At 39.2% G+C, this 19,786-nt stretch overlaps 1 protein-coding gene across 8 annotated transcripts in view; it reads left to right on the top strand.

Annotated features, from left to right (window-relative positions):
* The window catches only part of LOC106592044 (RAB11-binding protein RELCH homolog), a 137,949-nt gene that overhangs the window by 32,143 nt on the left and 86,020 nt on the right, over positions 1 to 19,786 (top strand). For all 8 annotated transcript variants that reach the window (XR_006762723.1, XM_045710911.1, XM_045710908.1 and 5 more), the window contains one exon: positions 2,137 to 2,249. Coding sequence is in view for 7 of the 8 variants with exons in the window: in XM_045710911.1 (XP_045566867.1) it covers positions 2,137 to 2,249 (113 nt within the window). In the remaining variant the exon portion in view is untranslated. The remainder of the gene's footprint in view (positions 1 to 2,136; positions 2,250 to 19,786) is intronic.

Here is a 19,786-nt window from a genome sequence, read left to right as displayed (position 1 = left end):
TGAATCATTTCAGGTCTCCCCTTCCATTCCCCAGCCTCTCTCACTATAGACCGTCTTTGGTTTTATTTTGTTGTTCTGCCAACATTCAATTTTGGGTTTGGTCATTCTGCCAACCCTCAGCAGGAAAATATGAGACCTTGCTGGAAAACCCTGCTGCTTTCAAAAAAGAAAATACATATTTTTAACTGTGTTTTTAACAGTGTATCCTCTCTCTCTAATTTGGTTGTGTGTGCGGCAGGGAAGTAGAGCTAACCACAGTTTGACCATGGGGCAGTGCTGTCCGCCCGTCCCATCCTGGAACTCTGCTTTAGTTTTTATTCTTTCTCTCTCCAGGTTGGTTCACCTATGAACTTCACATGACCTTTACTGTTCACGTAGGAACTTGGTCCAATCATTCATATTATGAAACCATGAGACATTGATACATGGATGTACATGATAACAGCACATTGTTTCCATTTCTTTTGACCCTCGTTCTGTTTCTGTTGGTGGTGTTAACAGTGTTGTTAAACTCCCTCTCTCTTACCCATTGCCCCCCCCACACCCACCCCTGGCCTGCAAACCCTATCTGTGCAGTTTGACTGCCCCGCCCCCCTGCTTAAACCAAAGAGCCACAACTCCAAGCTGATCTCTCTCTCTCTCTATCTATGCCCCGCTCTCTCTCAATCTCTTTCAAATTTTCAAATTCAAGCTGCTTTATTGGCATGAAAAACATTGTCAATATTGCCAAAGCAACAATGTATACAATATACATTGTAATACAATTATAAGCAATAACAAATAATAATATAAAATGGCAGTAAATAATAATACAAAATTAAATATAAAAATAATAACAATAAAATAATAGTAGAATGTAATAAATATATAAATATGGAAAATGAATCTATAACTAACTTATAACTAAATAACGGTCATCTACACCATTACATCAGTACTACAACTACTATCATCATTACCACTACTACTACTACCACCATCACTAAACTGTTATCATTACCATCCCCACCCATACCACTACTATTTGGAATGATAAACAACAATAATAGTAATAATAATAAGTAAGTTACTGCTTACTATGCAGATGTTATTATTCAGTGTCCCTCAGGCTATGGCAGGCAAATACATATTTGGCTTTTTTTTCTTCTCATCTCTCTCCATCCATGTCTCTCTCCCTCTCTCTATCCATGTCTCTCTCTCCCTCTCTCCATGTCTCTCTCTCCCTCTCTCCATCCCGGTCTCTCTCTCCCTCTCTCCATCCCTGTCCCTCTCTCATCCCTGTCTCTCTCTCCCTCTCTCCATCCCTGTCTCTCTCTCCCTCTCTCCATCCCTGTCTCTCTCTCTCTCCCTCTCTCCATCCCTGTCTCTCTCTCTCTCCCTCTCTCCATCCCTGTCTCTCTCTCTCTCCCTCTCTCCATCCCTGTCTCTCTCTCTCTCCCTCTCTCCATCCCTGTCTCTCTCTCTCTCTCCCTCTCTCCATCCCTGTCTCTCTCCCTCTCTCCGTCTCTCTCTCTCTCCCTCTCTCCGTCTCTCTCTCTCTCCCTCTCTCCGTCTCTCTCTCTCTCCCTCTCTCCGTCTCTCTCTCTCTCCCTCTCTCCGTCTCTCTCTCTCTCCGTCTCTTCGTCTCTCTCTCTCTCTCTCCCTCTCTGCATCCCTGTCTCTCTCTCCATCCCTGTCTCTCTCTCCATCCCTGTCTCTCTCGCCGTCCCTGTGTCTCTCGCCGTCCCTGTGTCTCTCGCCGTCCCTGTGTCTCTCTCCGTCCCTGTGTCTCTCTCTCCGTCCCTGTGTCTCTCTCTCCGTGTCTGTCTCTCTTTCTCTCTCTCTCTTTCTCTTTCTCTCTACACCCCCCTCTCTGTCTCTCTCTGTCTGTCTCTCTCTCTCTTTCTCTTTCTCTCTACACCCCCCTCTCTCTTTCTCTCTACACCCCCTCTCTCTGTCTCTCTCTTTCTCTCTACACCCCCCTCTCTCTTTCTCTCTACACCCCCTCTCTCTGTCTCTCTCTTTCTCTCTACACCCCCCCCCTCTCTCTCTCTCTCTCTCTCTCTCTTTCTCTCGACACCCCCTCTCTCTCTCTCTCTCTCTCTCTCTCTCTCTCTCTCTCTCTTTCTCTCTACACCCCCCTCTCTCTCTATCTAGGAGTTGATTCCTCTCATCCTGTGTACAGCGTGTCTCCACCCGGAGCCAAAAGAGAGAGACCAGCTCCTTCACATCCTCTTCAATCTCATCAAGAGACCTGACGACGAACAGAGGTGTGGGTTTCTATACCTAGCTGTTATATCTGTATTTCTAGGCTGATGATCTAAATGGTGTGTGTGTGTGTGTGTATTAACTACAGGTTGTGTCTATATGTATATAGGTAGATGATCCTAACAGGTTGTGTGTATATAGGTAGATGATCCTAACAGGTTGTGTCTATATGTATATAGGTAGATGATCCTAACAGGTTGTGTCTATAGGTAGATGATCCTAACAGGTTGTGTCTGTATGTATATAGGTAGATGATCCTAACAGGTTGTGTCTATAGGTAGATGATCCTAACAGGTTGTGTCTGTATGTATATAGGTAGATGATCCTAACAGGTTGTGTCTGTATGTATATAGGTAGATGATCCTAACAGGTTGTGTCTGTATGTATATAGGTAGATGATCCTAACAGGTTGTGTCTGTATGTATATAGGTAGATGATCCTAACAGGTTGTGTCTGTATGTATATAGGTAGATGATCCTAACAGGTTGTGTCTATATGTATGTATATAGGTAGATGATCCTAACAGGTTGTGTCTGTATGTATATAGGTAGATGATCCTAACAGGTTGTGTCTGATGTATATAGGTAGATGATCCTAACAGGTTGTGTCTGTATGTATATAGGTAGATGATCCTAACAGGTTGTGTCTGTATGTATATAGGTAGATGATCCTAACAGGTTGTGTCTGTATGTATATAGGTAGATGATCCTAACAGGTTGTGTCTGTATGTATATAGGTAGATGATCCTAACAGGTTGTGTCTGTATGTATATAGGTAGATGATCCTAACAGGTTGTGTCTATAGGTAGATGATCCTAACAGGTTGTGTCTGTATGTATATAGGTAGATGATCCTAACAGGTTGTGTCTGTATGTATGTATATAGGTAGATGATCCTAACAGGTTGTGTATATATGTATGTATATAGGTAGATGATCCTAACAGGTTGTGTCTATAGGTAGATGATCCTAACAGGTTGTGTCTGTATGTATGTATATAGGTAGATGATCCTAACAGGTTGTGTCTGTATGTATATAGGTAGATGATCCTAACAGGTTGTGTCTGTATGTATATAGGTAGATGATCCTAACAGGTTGTGTCTATATGTATGTATATAGGTAGATGATCCTAACAGGTTGTGTCTGTATGTATATAGGTAGATGATCGTAACAGGTTGTGTCTATGTATATAGGTAGATGATCCTAACAGGTTGTGTCTGTATGTATATAGGTAGATGATCCTAACAGGTTGTGTCTGTATGTATATAGGTAGATGATCCTAACAGGTTGTGTCTGTATGTATATAGGTAGATGATCCTAACAGGTTGTGTCTGTATGTATATAGGTAGATGATCCTAACAGGTTGTGTCTGTATGTATATAGGTAGATGATCCTAACAGGTTGTGTCTATAGGTAGATGATCCTAACGGGTTGTGTCTATAGGTAGATGATCCTAACGGGTTGTGTCTATAGGTAGATGATCCTAACAGGTTGTGTCTATAGGTAGATGATCCTAACAGGTTGTGTCTGTATGTATATAGGTAGATGATCCTAACAGGTTGTGTCTGTATGTATATAGGTAGATGATCCTAACAGGTTGTGTCTGTATGTATATAGGTAGATGATCCTAACAGGTTGTGTCTATAGGTAGATGATCCTAACAGGTTGTGTCTATAGGTAGATGATCCTAACTGGTTGTGTCTATAGGTAGATGATCCTAACAGGTTGTGTCTGTATGTATATAGGTAGATGATCCTAACAGGTTGTGTCTATAGGTAGATGATCCTAACAGGTTGTGTCTATAGGTAGATGATCCTAACGGGTTGTGTCTATTGGTAGATGATCCTAACAGGTTGTGTCTGTACGTATGTATGTATATAGGTAGATGATCCTAACAGGTTGTGTCTATATGTATGTATATAGGTAGATGATCCTAACAGGTTGTGTCTATATGTATGTATATAGGTAGATGATCCTAACAGGTTGTGTCTATATGTATGTATATAGGTAGATGATCCTAACGGGTTGTGTCTGTATGTATATAGATAGATGATCCTAACAGGTTGTGTCTATATGTATGTATATAGGTAGATGATCCTAACAGGTTGTGTCTATAGGTAGATGATCCTAACGGGTTGTGTCTATATGTATGTATATAGGTAGATGATCCTAACAGGTTGTGTCTATAGGTAGATGATCCTAACGGGTTGTGTCTATATGTATGTATATAGGTAGATGATCCTAACGGGTTGTGTCTATATGTATGTATGTATATAGGTAGATGATCCTAACAGGTTGTGTCTATAGGTAGATGATCCTGACAGGTTGTGTCTATAGGTAGATGATCCTAACAGGTTGTGTCTATATGTATGTATATAGGTAGATGATCCTAACAGGTTGTGTCTATAGGTAGATGATCCTAACAGGTTGTGTCTATAGGTAGATGATCCTAACAGGTTGTGTCTATAGGTAGATGATCCTAACGGGTTGTGTCTGTATGTATGTATATAGATGATCCTAACAGGTTGTGTCTATATGTAATTATATAGGTAGATGATCCTAACAGGTTGTGTCTATAGGTAGATGATCCTAACGGGTTGTGTCTATATGTATGTATATAGGTAGATGATCCTAACAGGTTGTGTCTATAGGTAGATGAGCCTAACGGGTTGTGTCTATATGTATGTATATAGGTAGATGATCCTAACGGGTTGTGTCTATATGTATGTATATAGGTAGATGATCCTAACAGGTTGTGTCTATAGGTAGATGATCCTAACAGGTTGTGTCTATAGGTAGATGATCCTAACAGGTTGTATCTATAGGTAGATGATCCTAACAGGTTGTATCTATAGGTAGATGATCCTAACAGGTTGTGTCTATAGGTAGATGATCCTAACAGGTTGTGTCTGTATGTATATAGGTAGATGATCCTAACAGGTTGTGTCTGTATGTATATAGGTAGATGATCCTAACAGGTTGTGTCTGTATGCATGTATATAGGCAGATGCTCCTAACAGGTTGTGTCTGTATGTATGTATATAGGCAGATGCTCCTAACAGGTTGTGTCTGTATGTATGTATATAGGCAGATGCTCCTAACAGGTTGTGTCTATAGGTAGATGATCTTAACAGGTTGTGTCTATAGGTAGATGATCCTAACAGGTTGTGTCTATAGGCAGATGATCCTAACAGGTTGTGTGTATATAGGTAGATGATCCTAACAGGTTGTGTCTATATGTATGTATATAGGTAGATGATCCTAACAGGTTGTGTCTATATGTATGTATATAGGTAGATGATCCTAACAGGTTGTGTCTATATGTATGTATATAGGTAGATGATCCTAACAGGTTGTGTCTATATGTATGTATATAGGTAGATGATCCTAACAGGTTGTGTCTATATGTATGTATATAGGTAGATGATCCTAACAGGTTGTGTCTATATGTATGTATATAGGTAGATGATACTAACAGGTTGTGTCTATATATGTATATAGGTAGATGATCCTAACAGGTTGTGTCTATAGGTAGATGATCATAACTGGTTGTGTCTATAGGTAGATGATCCTAACTGGTTGTGTCTATAGGTAGATGATCCTAACTGGTTGTGTCTATAGGTAGATGATCCTAACAGGTTGTGTCTATAGGTAGATGATCCTAACAGGTTGTGTCTATAGGTAGATGATCCTAACAGGTTGTGTCTATAGGTAGATGATCCTAACAGGTTGTGTCTATATGTATGTCTATAGGTAGATGATCCTAACAGGTTGTGTCTATATGTATGTATATAGGTAGATGATCCTAACAGGTTGTGTCTATAGGTAGATGATCCTAACAGGTTGTGTCTATAGGTAGATGATCCTAACAGGTTGTGTCTATAGGTAGATGATCCTAACAGGTTGTGTCTATAGGTAGATGATCCTAACAGGTTGTGTCTATAGGTAGATGATCCTAACAGGTTGTGTCTGTATGAATAGGTAGATGATCCTAACAGGTTGTGTCTAGATATAGGTAGATGATCCTAACAGGTTGTGTCTGTATGCATGTATATAGGCAGATGCTCCTAACAGGTTGTGTCTGTATGTATGTATATAGGCAGATGCTCCTAACAGGTTGTGTCTGTATGTATGTATATAGGCAGATGCTCCTAACAGGTTGTGTCTATAGGTAGATGATCCTAACAGGTTGTGTCTATAGGTAGATGATCCTAACAGGTTGTGTCTATAGGCAGATGATCCTAACAGGTTGTGTGTATATAGGTAGATGATCCTAACAGGTTGTGTCTATATGTATGTATATAGGTAGATGATCCTAACAGGTTGTGTCTATATGTATGTATATAGGTAGATGATCCTAACAGGTTGTGTCTATATGTATGTATATAGGTAGATGATCCTAACAGGTTGTGTCTATATGTATGTATATAGGTAGATGATCCTAACAGGTTGTGTCTATAGTATATATAGGTAGATGATCCTAACAGGTTGTGTCTATATGTATGTATATAGGTAGATGATACTAACAGGTTGTGTCTATATGTATGTATATAGGTAGATGATACTAACAGGTTGTATCTATAGGTAGATGATCATAACTGGTTGTGTCTATAGGTAGATGATCATAACTGGTTGTGTCTATAGGTAGATGATCCTAACTGGTTGTGTCTATAGGTAGATGATCCTAACTGGTTGTGTCTATAGGTAGATGATCCTAACAGGTTGTGTCTATAGGTAGATGATCCTAACAGGTTGTGTCTATAGGTAGATGATCCTAACAGGTTGTGTCTATAGGTAGATGATCCTAACAGGTTGTGTCTATAGGTAGATGATCCTAACAGGTTGTGTCTATAGGTAGATGATCCTAACAGGTTGTGTCTATAGGTAGATGATCCTAACAGGTTGTGTCTATAGGTAGATGATCCTAACAGGTTGTGTCTATAGGTAGATGATCCTAACAGGTTGTGTCTATAGGTAGATGATCCTAACAGGTTGTGTCTATAGGTAGATGATCCTAACAGGTTGTGTCTATAGGTAGATGATCCTAACAGGTTGTGTCTGTATGTATATAGGTAGATGATCCTAACAGGTTGTGTCTGTATGCATGTATATAGGTAGATGATCCTAACAGGTTGTGTCTGTATGCATGTATATAGGTAGATGATCCTAACAGGTTGTGTCTGTATGCATGTATATAGGCAGATGCTCCTAACAGGTTGTGTCTGTATGTATGTATATAGGCAGATGCTCCTAACAGGTTGTGTCTGTATGTATGTATATAGGCAGATGCTCCTAACAGGTTGTGTCTATAGGTAGATGATCCTAACAGGTTGTGTCTATAGGTAGATGATCCTAACAGGTTGTGTCTATAGGCAGATGATCCTAACAGGTTGTGTGTATATAGGTAGATGATCTTAACAGGTTGTGTCTATTGGTAGATGATCCTAACAGGTTGTGTCTATAGGTAGATGATCCTAACAGGTTGTGTCTATAGGTAGATGATCCTAACAGGTTGTGTCTATAGGTAGATGATCCTAACAGGTTGTGTCTATTGGTAGATGATCCTAACAGGTTGTGTCTATAGGTAGATGATCCTAACAGGTTGTGTCTATATGTATGTATATAGGTAGATGATACTAACAGGTTGTGTCTATATGTATGTATATAGGTAGATGATACTAACAGGTTGTGTCTATAGGTAGATGATCATAACTGGTTGTGTCTATAGGTAGATGATCATAACTGGTTGTGTCTATAGGTAGATGATCCTAACTGGTTGTGTCTATAGGTAGATGATCCTAACTGGTTGTGTCTATAGGTAGATGATCCTAACAGGTTGTGTCTATAGGTAGATGATCCTAACAGGTTGTGTCTATAGGTAGATGATCCTAACAGGTTGTGTCTATAGGTAGATGATCCTAACAGGTTGTGTCTATAGGTAGATGATCCTAACAGGTTGTGTCTATAGGTAGATGATCCTAACAGGTTGTGTCTATAGGTAGATGATCCTAACAGGTTGTGTCTATAGGTAGATGATCCTAACAGGTTGTGTCTATAGGCAGATTATCCTAACAGGTTGTGTCTATATGTATGTATATAGGTAGATGATCCTAATAGGTTGTGTCTCTATGTATGTATATAGGTAGATGATCCTAACAGGTTGTGTCTATATGTATGTATATAGGTAGATGATCCTAACAGGTTGTGTCTATATGTATGTATATAGGTAGATGATCCTAACAGGTTGTGTCTATAGGTAGATGATCATAACTGGTTGTGTCTATAGGTAGATGATCATAACTGGTTGTGTCTATAGGTAGATGATCCTAACTGGTTGTGTCTATAGGTAGATGATCCTAACTGGTTGTGTCTATAGGTAGATGATCCTAACTGGTTGTGTCTATAGGTAGATGATCCTAACAGGTTGTGTCTATAGGTAGATGATCCTAACAGGTTGTGTCTATAGGTAGATGATCCTAACAGGTTGTGTCTATAGGTAGATGATCCTAACAGGTTGTGTCTATAGGTAGATGATCCTAACAGGTTGTGTCTATAGGTAGATGATCCTAACAGGTTGTGTCTGTATGTCTATAGGTAGATGATCCTAACAGGTTGTGTCTGTATGTATATAGGTAGATGATCCTAACAGGTTGTGTCTGTATGCATATAGGTAGATGATCCTAACAGGTTGTGTCTGTATGTATGCATATAGGTAGATGATCCTAACAGGTTGTGTCTGTATGCATGTATATAGGCAGATGCTCCTAACAGGTTGTGTCTGTATGTATGTATATAGGCAGATGCTCCTAACAGGTTGTGTCTGTATGTATGTATATAGGCAGATGCTCCTAACAGGTTGTGTCTATAGGTAGATGATCCTAACAGGTTGTGTCTATAGGTAGATGATCCTAACAGGTTGTGTCTATAGGTAGATGATCCTAACAGGTTGTGTCTATAGGTAGATGATCCTAACAGGTTGTGTGTATATAGGTAGATGATCCTAACAGGTTGTGTCTATATGTATGTATATAGGTAGATGATCCTAACAGGTTGTGTCTATATGTATATAGGTAGATGATCCTAACAGGTTGTGTCTATATGTATATAGGTAGATGATCCTAACAGGTTGTGTCTATATGTATATAGGTAGATGATCCTAACAGGTTGTGTCTATATGTATGTATGTATATAGGTAGATGATCCTAACAGGTTGTGTCTATATGTATGTATATAGGTAGATGATCCTAACAGGTTGTGTCTATATGTATGTATATAGGTAGATGATACTAACAGGTTGTGTCTGTATGTATATAGGTAGATGATCCTAACAGGTTGTGTCTATAGGTAGATGATCATAACTGGTTGTGTCTATAGGTAGATGATCCTAACTGGTTGTGTCTATAGGTAGATGATCCTAACAGGTTGTGTCTATAGGTAGATGATCCTAACAGGTTGTGTCTATAGGTAGATGATCCTAACAGGTTGTGTCTGTATGTATATAGGTAGATGATCCTAACAGGTTGTGTCTGTACTATAGGTAGATGATCCTAACAGGTTGTGTCTTTATAGGTAGATGATCCTAACAGGTTGTGTCTGTTCATGTATATAGGCAGATGCTCCTAACAGGTTGTGTCTGTATGTATGTTATAGGCAGATGCTCCTAACAGGTTGTGTCTGTATGTATGTAATAGGTAGATGCTCCTAACAGGTTGTGTCTATAGGTAGATGATCCTAACAGGTTGTGTCTATAGGTAGATGATCCTAACAGGTTGTGTCTATAGGTAGATGATCCTAACAGGTTGTGTCTATAGGTAGATGATCCTAACAGGTTGTGTCTATAGGTAGATGATCCTAACAGGTTGTGTCTATAGGTAGATGATCCTAACAGGTTGTGTCTATAGGTAGATGATCCTAACAGGTTGTGTCTATAGGTAGATGATCCTAACAGGTTGTGTCTATAGGTAGATGATCCTAACAGGTTGTGTCTATAGGTAGATGATCCTAACAGGTTGTGTCTATAGGTAGATGATCCTAACAGGTTGTGTCTATAGGTAGATGATCCTAACAGGTTGTGTCTATAGGTAGATGCTCCTAACAGGTTGTGTCTGTATGTATGTATATAGGCAGATGCTCCTAACAGGTTGTGTCTATAGGTAGATGATCCTAACAGGTTGTGTCTGTATGTATGTATATAGTCAGATGCTCCTAACAGGTTGTGTCTATAGGTAGATGATCCTAACAGGTTGTGTCTATAGGCAGATGATCCTAACAGGTTGTGTCTGTATGTATGTATATAGGCAGATGCTCCTAACAGGTTGTGTCTATAGGTAGATGATCCTAATAGGTTGTGTCTATAGGTAGATGATCCTAACAGGTTGTGTCTGTATGCATGTATATAGGTAGATGATCCTAACAGGTTGTGTCTATAGGCAGATGATCCTAACAGGTTGTGTCTGTATGTATGTATATAGGCAGATGCTCCTAACAGGTTGTGTCTATAGGTAGATGATCCTAACAGGTTGTGTCTGTATGTATGTATATAGTCAGATGCTCCTAACAGGTTGTGTCTATAGGTAGATGATCCTAACAGGTTGTGTCTATAGGCAGATGATCCTAACAGGTTGTGTCTGTATGTATGTATATAGGCAGATGCTCCTAACAGGTTGTGTCTATAGGTAGATGATCCTAACAGGTTGTGTCTATAGGCAGATGATCCTAACAGGTTGTGTCTGTGTATAGGCAGATGCTCCTAACAGGTTGTGTCTATAGGTAGATGATCCTAATAGGTTGTGTCTATAGGTAGATGATCCTAACAGGTTGTGTCTGTATGCATGTAAATAGGCAGATGCTCCTAACAGGTTGTGTCTGTATGTATGTATATAGGCAGATGCTCCTAACAGGTTGTGTCTGTATGTATGTATATAGGCAGATGCTCCTAACAGGTTGTGTCTATAGGTAGATGATCCTAACAGGTTGTGTCTATAGGTAGATGATCCTAACAGGTTGTGTCTATAGGTAGATGATCCTAACAGGTTGTGTCTATAGGTAGATGATCCTAACAGGTTGTGTCTATAGGTAGATGATCCTAACAGGTTGTGTATATAGGTAGATGATCCTAACAGGTTGTGTCTATAGGTAGATGATCCTAACAGGTTGTGTCTATAGGTAGATGATCCTAACAGGTTGTGTCTGTATGTATATAGGTAGATGATCCTAACAGGTTGTGTCTGTATGTATATAGGTAGATGATCCTAACAGGTTGTGTCTGTATGTATATAGGTAGATGATCCTAACAGGTTGTGTCTATAGGTAGATGATCCTAACAGGTTGTGTCTATAGGTAGATGATCCTAACAGGTTGTGTCTATAGGTAGATGATCCTAACAGGTTGTGTCTATAGGCAGATGATCCTAACAGGTTGTGTCTATATGTATGTATATAGTTAGATGATCCTAACAGGTTGTGTCTATAGGCAGATTATCCTAACAGGTTGTGTCTATATGTATGTATATAGGTAGATGATCCTAATAGGTTGTGTCTCTATGTATGTATATAGGTAGATGATCCTAACAGGTTGTGTCTAAATGTATGTATGTATGTATATAGGTAGATGATCCTAACAGGTTGTGTCTATATGTATGTATATAGGTAGATGATCCTAACAGGTTGTGTCTATAGGTAGATGATCCTAACAGGTTGTGTCTATATGTATGTCTATAGGTAGATGAGCCTAACAGGTTGTGTCTATATGTATGTCTATAGGTAGATGATCCTAACAGGTTGTGTCTATAGGTAGATGATCCTAACAGGTTGTGTCTATAGGCAGATGATCCTAACAGGTTGTGTCTATAGGCAGATGATCCTAACAGGTTGTGTCTATAGGCAGATGATCCTAACAGGTTGTGTCTATAGGCAGATGATCCTAACAGGTTGTGTCTATAGGCAGATGATCCTAACAGGTTGTGTCTATAGGCAGATGATCCTAACAGGTTGTGTCTGTAGGCAGATGATCCTAACAGGTTGTGTCTGTAGGCAGATGATCCTAACAGGTTGTGTCTGTAGGTAGATGATCCTAACTGGTTGTGTCTGTAGGTAGATGATCCTAACTGGTTGTGTCTGTAGGTAGATGATCCTAACTGGTTGTGTCTGTAGGTAGATGATCCTAACTGGTTGTGTCTGTAGGTAGATGATCCTAACTGGTTGTGTCTGTAGGTAGATGATCCTAACTGGTTGTGTCTATAGGTAGATGATCCTAACAGGTTGTGTCTGTATGTATATAGGTAGATGATCCTAACAGGTTGTGTCTGTATGTATATAGGTAGATGATCCTAACTGGTTGTGTCTGTATGTATATGTGTAGATGATCCTAACTGGTTGTGTCTGTATGTATATAGGTAGATGATCCTAACAGGTTGTGTCTGTATGTATATAGGTAGATGATCCTAACAGGTTGTGTCGGTATGTATATAGGTAGATGATCCTAACAGGTTGTGTCTGTATGTATATAGGTAGATGATCCTAACAGGTTGTGTCTGTATGTATATAGGTAGATGATCCTAACAGGTTGTGTCTATATGTATGTATATAGGTAGATGATCCTAACAGGTTGTGTCTATATGTATGTATATAGGTAGATGATCCTAACTGGTTGTGTCTGTATGTATATAGGTAGATGATCCTAACTGGTTGTGTCTGTATGTATATAGGTAGATGATCCTAACAGGTTGTGTCTGTATGTATATAGGTAGATGATCCTAACAGGTTGTGTCTGTATGTATATAGGTAGATGATCCTAACAGGTTGTGTCTGTATGTATATAGGTAGATGATCCTAACAGGTTGTGTCTATATGTATGTATATAGGTAGATGATCCTAACAGGTTGTGTCTATAGTATGTATATAGGTAGATGATCCTAACAGGTTGTGTGATATAGGTAGATGATCCTAACGGGTTGTGTCTATAGGTAGATGATCCTAACAGGTTGTGTCTATAGGTAGATGATCCTAACAGGTTGTGTCTATAGGTAGATGATCCTAACAGGTTGTGTCTATAGGTAGATGATCCTAACAGGTTGTGTCTATATGTAGATGATCCTAACAGGTTGTGTCTATAGGTAGATGATCCTAACAGGTTGTGTCTATAGGTAGATGATCCTAACAGGTTGTGTCTATAGGTAGATGATCCTAACAGGTTGTGTCTATAGGTAGATGATCCTAACAGGTTGTGTCTGTATGTATATAGGTAGATGATCCTAACAGGTTGTGTCTATATGTATGTATATAGGTAGATGATCCTAACGGGTTGTGTATATAGGTAGATGATCCTAACGGGTTGTGTCTATAGGTAGATGATCCTAACAGGTTGTGTCTATAGGTAGATGATCCTAACAGGTTGTGTCTGTATGTATATAGGTAGATGATCCTAACAGGTTGTGTCTGTATGTATATAGGTAGATGATCCTAACAGGTTGTGTCTGTATGTATATAGGTAGATGATCCTAACTGGTTGTGTCTGTATGTATATAGGTAGATGATCCTAACAGGTTGTGTCTGTATGTATATAGGTAGATGATCCTAACAGGTTGTGTCTGTATGTATATAGGTAGATGATCCTAACAGGTTGTGTCTGTATGTATATAGGTAGATGATCCTAACAGGTTGTGTCTGTATGTATATAGGTAGATGATCCTAACAGGTTGTGTCTATATGTATGTATATAGGTAGATGATCCTAACAGGTTGTGTCTATATGTATGTATATAGGTAGATGATCCTAACAGGTTGTGTCTATATGTATGTATATAGGTAGATGATCCTAACGGGTTGTGTATATAGGTAGATGATCCTAACGGGTTGTGTCTATAGGTAGATGATCCTAACAGGTTGTGTCTATAGGTAGATGATCCTAACAGGTTGTGTCTATAGGTAGATGATCCTAACAGGTTGTGTCTATATGTAGATGATCCTAACAGGTTGTGTCTTATGTATAGGTAGATGATCCTAACAGGTTGTGTCTGTATGTATATAGGTAGATGATCCTAACAGGTTGTGTCTATGTATGTATATAGGTAGATGATCCTAACAGGTTGTGTATATAGGTAGATGATCCTAACAGGTTGTGTCTATAGGTAGATGATCCTAACAGGTTGTGTCTATAGGTAGATGATCCTAACAGGTTGTGTCTGTATGTATATAGGTAGATGATCCTAACAGGTTGTGTCTATAGGTAGATGATCCTAACATGTTGTGTCTATAGGTAGATGATCCTAACTGGTTGTGTCTATAGGTAGATGATCCTAACAGGTTGTGTCTATAGGTAGATGATCCTAACAGGTTGTGTCTATAGGTAGATGATCCTAACAGGTTGTGTCTATAGGTAGATGATCCTAACAGGTTGTGTCTGATATAGGTAGATGATCCTAACAGGTTGTGTCTATGAATAGGTAGATGATCCTAACAGGTTGTGTCTATAGGTAGATGATCCTAACAGGTTGTGTCTGTATGTATATAGGTAGATGATCCTAACAGGTTGTGTCTATAGGTAGATGATCCTAACAGGTTGTGTCTATAGGTAGATGATCCTAACAGGTTGTGTCTATAGGTAGATGATCCTAACAGGTTGTGTCTGTATGTATATAGGTAGATGATCCTAACAGGTTGTGTCTATAGGTAGATGATCCTAACAGGTTGTGTCTATAGGTAGATGATCCTAACAGGTTGTGTCTATAGGTAGATGATCCTAACAGGTTGTGTCTATAGGTAGATGATCCTAACAGGTTGTGTCTATAGGTAGATGATCCTAACAGGTTGTGTCTATAGGTAGATGATCCTAACAGGTTGTGTCTATAGGTAGATGATCCTAACAGGTTGTGTCTATAGGTAGATGATCCTAACAGGTTGTGTCTATAGGTAGATGATCCTAACTGGTTGTGTCTATAGGTAGATGATCCTAACAGGTTGTGTCTATAGGTAGATGATCCTAACAGGTTGTGTCTATAGGTAGATGATCCTAACGTGTTGTGTCTATTGGTAGATGATCCTAACAGGTTGTGTCTGTATGTATGTATGTATATAGGTAGATGATCCTAACAGGTTGTGTCTATATGTATGTATATAGGTAGATGATCCTAAAAGGTTGTGTCTATATGTATGTATATAGGTAGATGATCCTAACGGGTTGTGTCTGTATGTATATAGGTAGATGATCCTAAAAGGTTGTGTCTATATGTATGTATATAGGTAGATGATCCTAACGGGTTGTGTCTGTATGTATATAGGTAGATGATCCTAACGGGTTGTGTCTATATGTATGTATATAGGTAGATGATCCTAACAGGTTGTGTCTATAGGTAGATGATCCTAACGGGTTGTGTCTATATGTATGTATATAGGTAGATGATCCTAACAGGTTGTGTCTATAGGTAGATGATCCTAACGGGTTGTGTCTATAGGTAGATGATCCTAACAGGTTGTGTCTATATGTCTATAGGTAGATGATCCTAACAGGTTGTGTCTATAGGTAGATGATCCTAACAGGTTGTGTCTGTATGTATAAAGGTAGATGATCCTAACTGGTTTTGTCTATATGTATGTATATATGTAGATGATCCTAACAGGTTGTGACTATATGTATGTTTATAGGTAGATGATCCTAACGGGTTGTGTATATAGGTAGATGATCCTAACAGGTTGTGTCTATATGTATGTATAATGGTAGATGATCCTAACAGGTTGTGTCTATAGGTAGATGATCCTAACAGGTTGTGTCTATAGGTAGATGATCCTAACAGGTTGTATCTATAGGTAGATGATCCTAACAGGTTGTGTCTATAGGTAGATGATCCTAACAGGTTGTGTCTATAGGTAGATGATCCTAACAGGTTGTGTCTATAGGTAGATGATCCTAACAGGTTGTGTCTATAGGTAGATGATCCTAACAGGTTGTGTCTATAGGTAGATGATCCTAACAGGTTGTGTCTGTATGTATATAGGTAGATGATCCTAACAGGTTGTGTCTGTATGTATATAGGTAGATGATCCTAACAGGTTGTGTCTGTATGCATGTATATAGGCAGATGCTCCTAACAAGTTGTGTCTGTATGTATGTATATAGGCAGATGCTCCTAACAGGTTGTGTCTGTATGTATGTATATAGGCAGATGCTCCTAACAGGTTGTGTCTATAGGTAGATGATCCTAACAGGTTGTGTCTACAGGTAGATGATCCTAACAGGTTGTGTCTATAGGTAGATGATCCTAACAGGTTGTGTCTATAGGTAGATGATCCTAACAGGTTGTGTCTATAGGTAGATGATCCTAACAGGTTGTGTCTATAGGTAGATGATCCTAACAGGTTGTGTCTGTATGCATGTATATAGGCAGATGCTCCTAACAGGTTGTGTCTGTATGCATGTATATAGGCAGATGTTCCTAACAGGTTGTGTCTGTATGTATGTATATAGGCAGATGCTCCTAACAGGTTGTGTCTGTATGTATGTATATAGGCAGATGCTCCTAACAGGTTGTGTCTATAGGTAGATGATCCTAACAGGTTGTGTCTATATGTATGTATATAGGTAGATGATACTAACAGGTTGTGTCTGTATGTATATAGATAGATGATCCTAACAGGTTGTGTCTATAGGTAGATGATCATAACTGGTTGTGTCTATAGGTAGATGATCCTAACAGGTTGTGTCTATAGGTAGATGATCCTAACAGGTTGTGTCTATATGTCTATAGGTAGATGATCCTAACAGGTTGTGTCTATAGGTAGATGATCCTAACAGGTTGTGTCTATGTATGTATATAGGTAGATGATCCTAACAGGTTGTGTCTATAGGTAGATGATCCTAACTGGTTGTGTCTATATGTAGGTAGATGATCCTAACAGGTTGTGTCTATAGGTAGATGATCCTAACTGGTTGTGTCTTATAGGTAGATGATCCTAACAGGTTGTGTCTATAGGTAGATGATCCTAACAGGTTGTGTCTATAGGTAGATGATCATAACAGGTTGTGTCTATAGGTAGATGATCCTAACAGGTTGTGTCTATAGGTAGATGATCCTAACTGGTTGTGTCTATAGGTAGATGATCCTAACAGGTTGTGTCTATAGGTAGATGATCCTAACAGGTTGTGTCTATAGGTAGATGATCCTAACAGGTTGTGTCTATAGGTAGATGATCCTAACAGGTTGTGTCTATAGGTAGATGATCCTAACAGGTTGTGTCTATAGGTAGATGATCCTAACAGGTTGTGTCTATAGGTAGATGATCCTAACAGGTTGTGTCTATAGGTAGATGATCCTAACAGGTTGTGTCTATAGGTAGATGATCCTAACAGGTTGTGTCTATAGGTAGATGATCCTAACAGGTTGTGTCTATAGGTAGATGATCCTAACAGGTTGTGTCTATAGGTAGATGATCCTAACAGGTTGTGTCTATAGGTAGATGATCCTAACAGGTTGTGTCTATAGGTAGATGATCCTAACAGGTTGTGTCTATAGGTAGATGATCCTAACAGGTTGTGTCTATAGGTAGATGATCCTAACAGGTTGTGTCTATAGGTAGATGATCCTAACAGGTTGTGTCTATAGGTAGATGATCCTAACAGGTTGTGTCTATAGGTAGATGATCCTAACAGGTTGTGTCTATAGGTAGATGATCCTAACAGGTTGTGTCTATAGGTAGATGATCCTAACAGGTTGTGTCTATAGGTAGATGATCCTAACAGGTTGTGTCTGTATGCATGTATATAGGCAGATGCTCCTAACAGGTTGTGTCTGTATGTATGTATATAGGCAGATGCTCCTAACAGGTTGTGTCTGTATGTATGTATATAGGCAGATGCTCCTAACAGGTTGTGTCTATAGGTAGATGATCCTAACAGGTTGTGTCTATAGGTAGATGATCCTAACAGGTTGTGTCTATAGGTAGATGATCCTAACAGGTTGTGTCTATAGGCAGATGATCCTAACAGGTTGTGTGTATATAGGTAGATGATCTTAACAGGTTGTGTCTATTGGTAGATGATCCTAACAGGTTGTGTCTATAGGTAGATGATCCTAACAGGTTGTGTCTATAGGTAGATGATCCTAACAGGTTGTGTCTATAGGTAGATGATCCTAACAGGTTGTGTCTATTGGTAGATGATCCTAACAGGTTGTGTCTATAGGTAGATGATCCTAACAGGTTGTGTCTATAGGTAGATGATCCTAACAGGTTGTGTCTATAGGTAGATGATCCTAACGGGTTGTGTCTGTATGTATATAGGTAGATTATCCTAACAGGTTGTGTCTATTGGTAGATGATCCTAACAGGTTGTGTCTGTATGTATGTATGTATATAGGTAGATGATCCTAACAGGTTGTGTCTGTATGTATGTATATAGGTAGATGATCCTAACAGGTTGTGTCTATAGGTAGATGATCCTAACAGGTTGTGTCTATAGGCAGATGATCCTAACAGGTTGTGTCTATATGTATGTATATAGTTAGATGATCCTAACAGGTTGTGTCTATAGGCAGATTATCCTAACAGGTTGTGTCTATATGTATGTATATAGGTAGATGATCCTAATAGGTTGTGTCTCTATGTATGTATATAGGTAGATGATCCTAACAGGTTGTGTCTATATGTATGTATATAGGTAGATGATACTAACAGGTTGTGTCTATATGTATGTATATAGGTAGATGATACTAACAGGTTGTGTCTATAGGTAGATGATCATAACTGGTTGTGTCTATAGGTAGATGATCATAACTGGTTGTGTCTATAGGTAGATGATCCTAACTGGTTGTGTCTATAGGTAGATGATCCTAACTGGTTGTGTCTATAGGTAGATGATCCTAACTGGTTGTGTCTATAGGTAGATGATCCTAACAGGTTGTGTCTATAGGTAGATGATCCTAACAGGTTGTGTCTATAGGTAGATGATCCTAACAGGTTGTGTCTATAGGTAGATGATCCTAACAGGTTGTGTCTATAGGTAGATGATCCTAACAGGTTGTGTCTGTATGTATATAGGTAGATGATCCTAACAGGTTGTGTCTGTATGCATATAGGTAGATGATCCTAACAGGTTGTGTCTGTATGTATGCATATAGGTAGATGATCCTAACAGGTTGTGTCTGTATGCATGTATATAGGCAGATGCTCCTAACAGGTTGTGTCTGTATGTATATAGGCAGATGCTCCTAACAGGTTGTGTCTGTATGTATGTATATAGGCAGATGCTCCTAACAGGTTGTGTCTATAGGTAGATGATCCTAACAGGTTGTGTCTATAGGTAGATGATCCTAACAGGTTGTGTCTATAGGTAGATGATCCTAACAGGTTGTGTCTGTATGTATATAGGTAGATGATCCTAACAGGTTGTGTCTGTATGCATATAGGTAGATGATCCTAACAGGTTGTGTCTGTATGTATGCATATAGGTAGATGATCCTAACAGGTTGTGTCTGTATGCATGTATATAGGCAGATGCTCCTAACAGGTTGTGTCTGTATGCATGTATATAGGCAGATGCTCCTAACAGGTTGT

The sequence above is a fragment of the Salmo salar genome, chromosome ssa29, assembly GCF_905237065.1.
Source record: "Salmo salar chromosome ssa29, Ssal_v3.1, whole genome shotgun sequence".
Lineage (NCBI taxonomy): Eukaryota > Metazoa > Chordata > Actinopteri > Salmoniformes > Salmonidae > Salmo > Salmo salar.
Note: the sequence above shows the minus strand (reverse complement) of the source record. Positions and strands in the feature narration are given on the sequence as shown.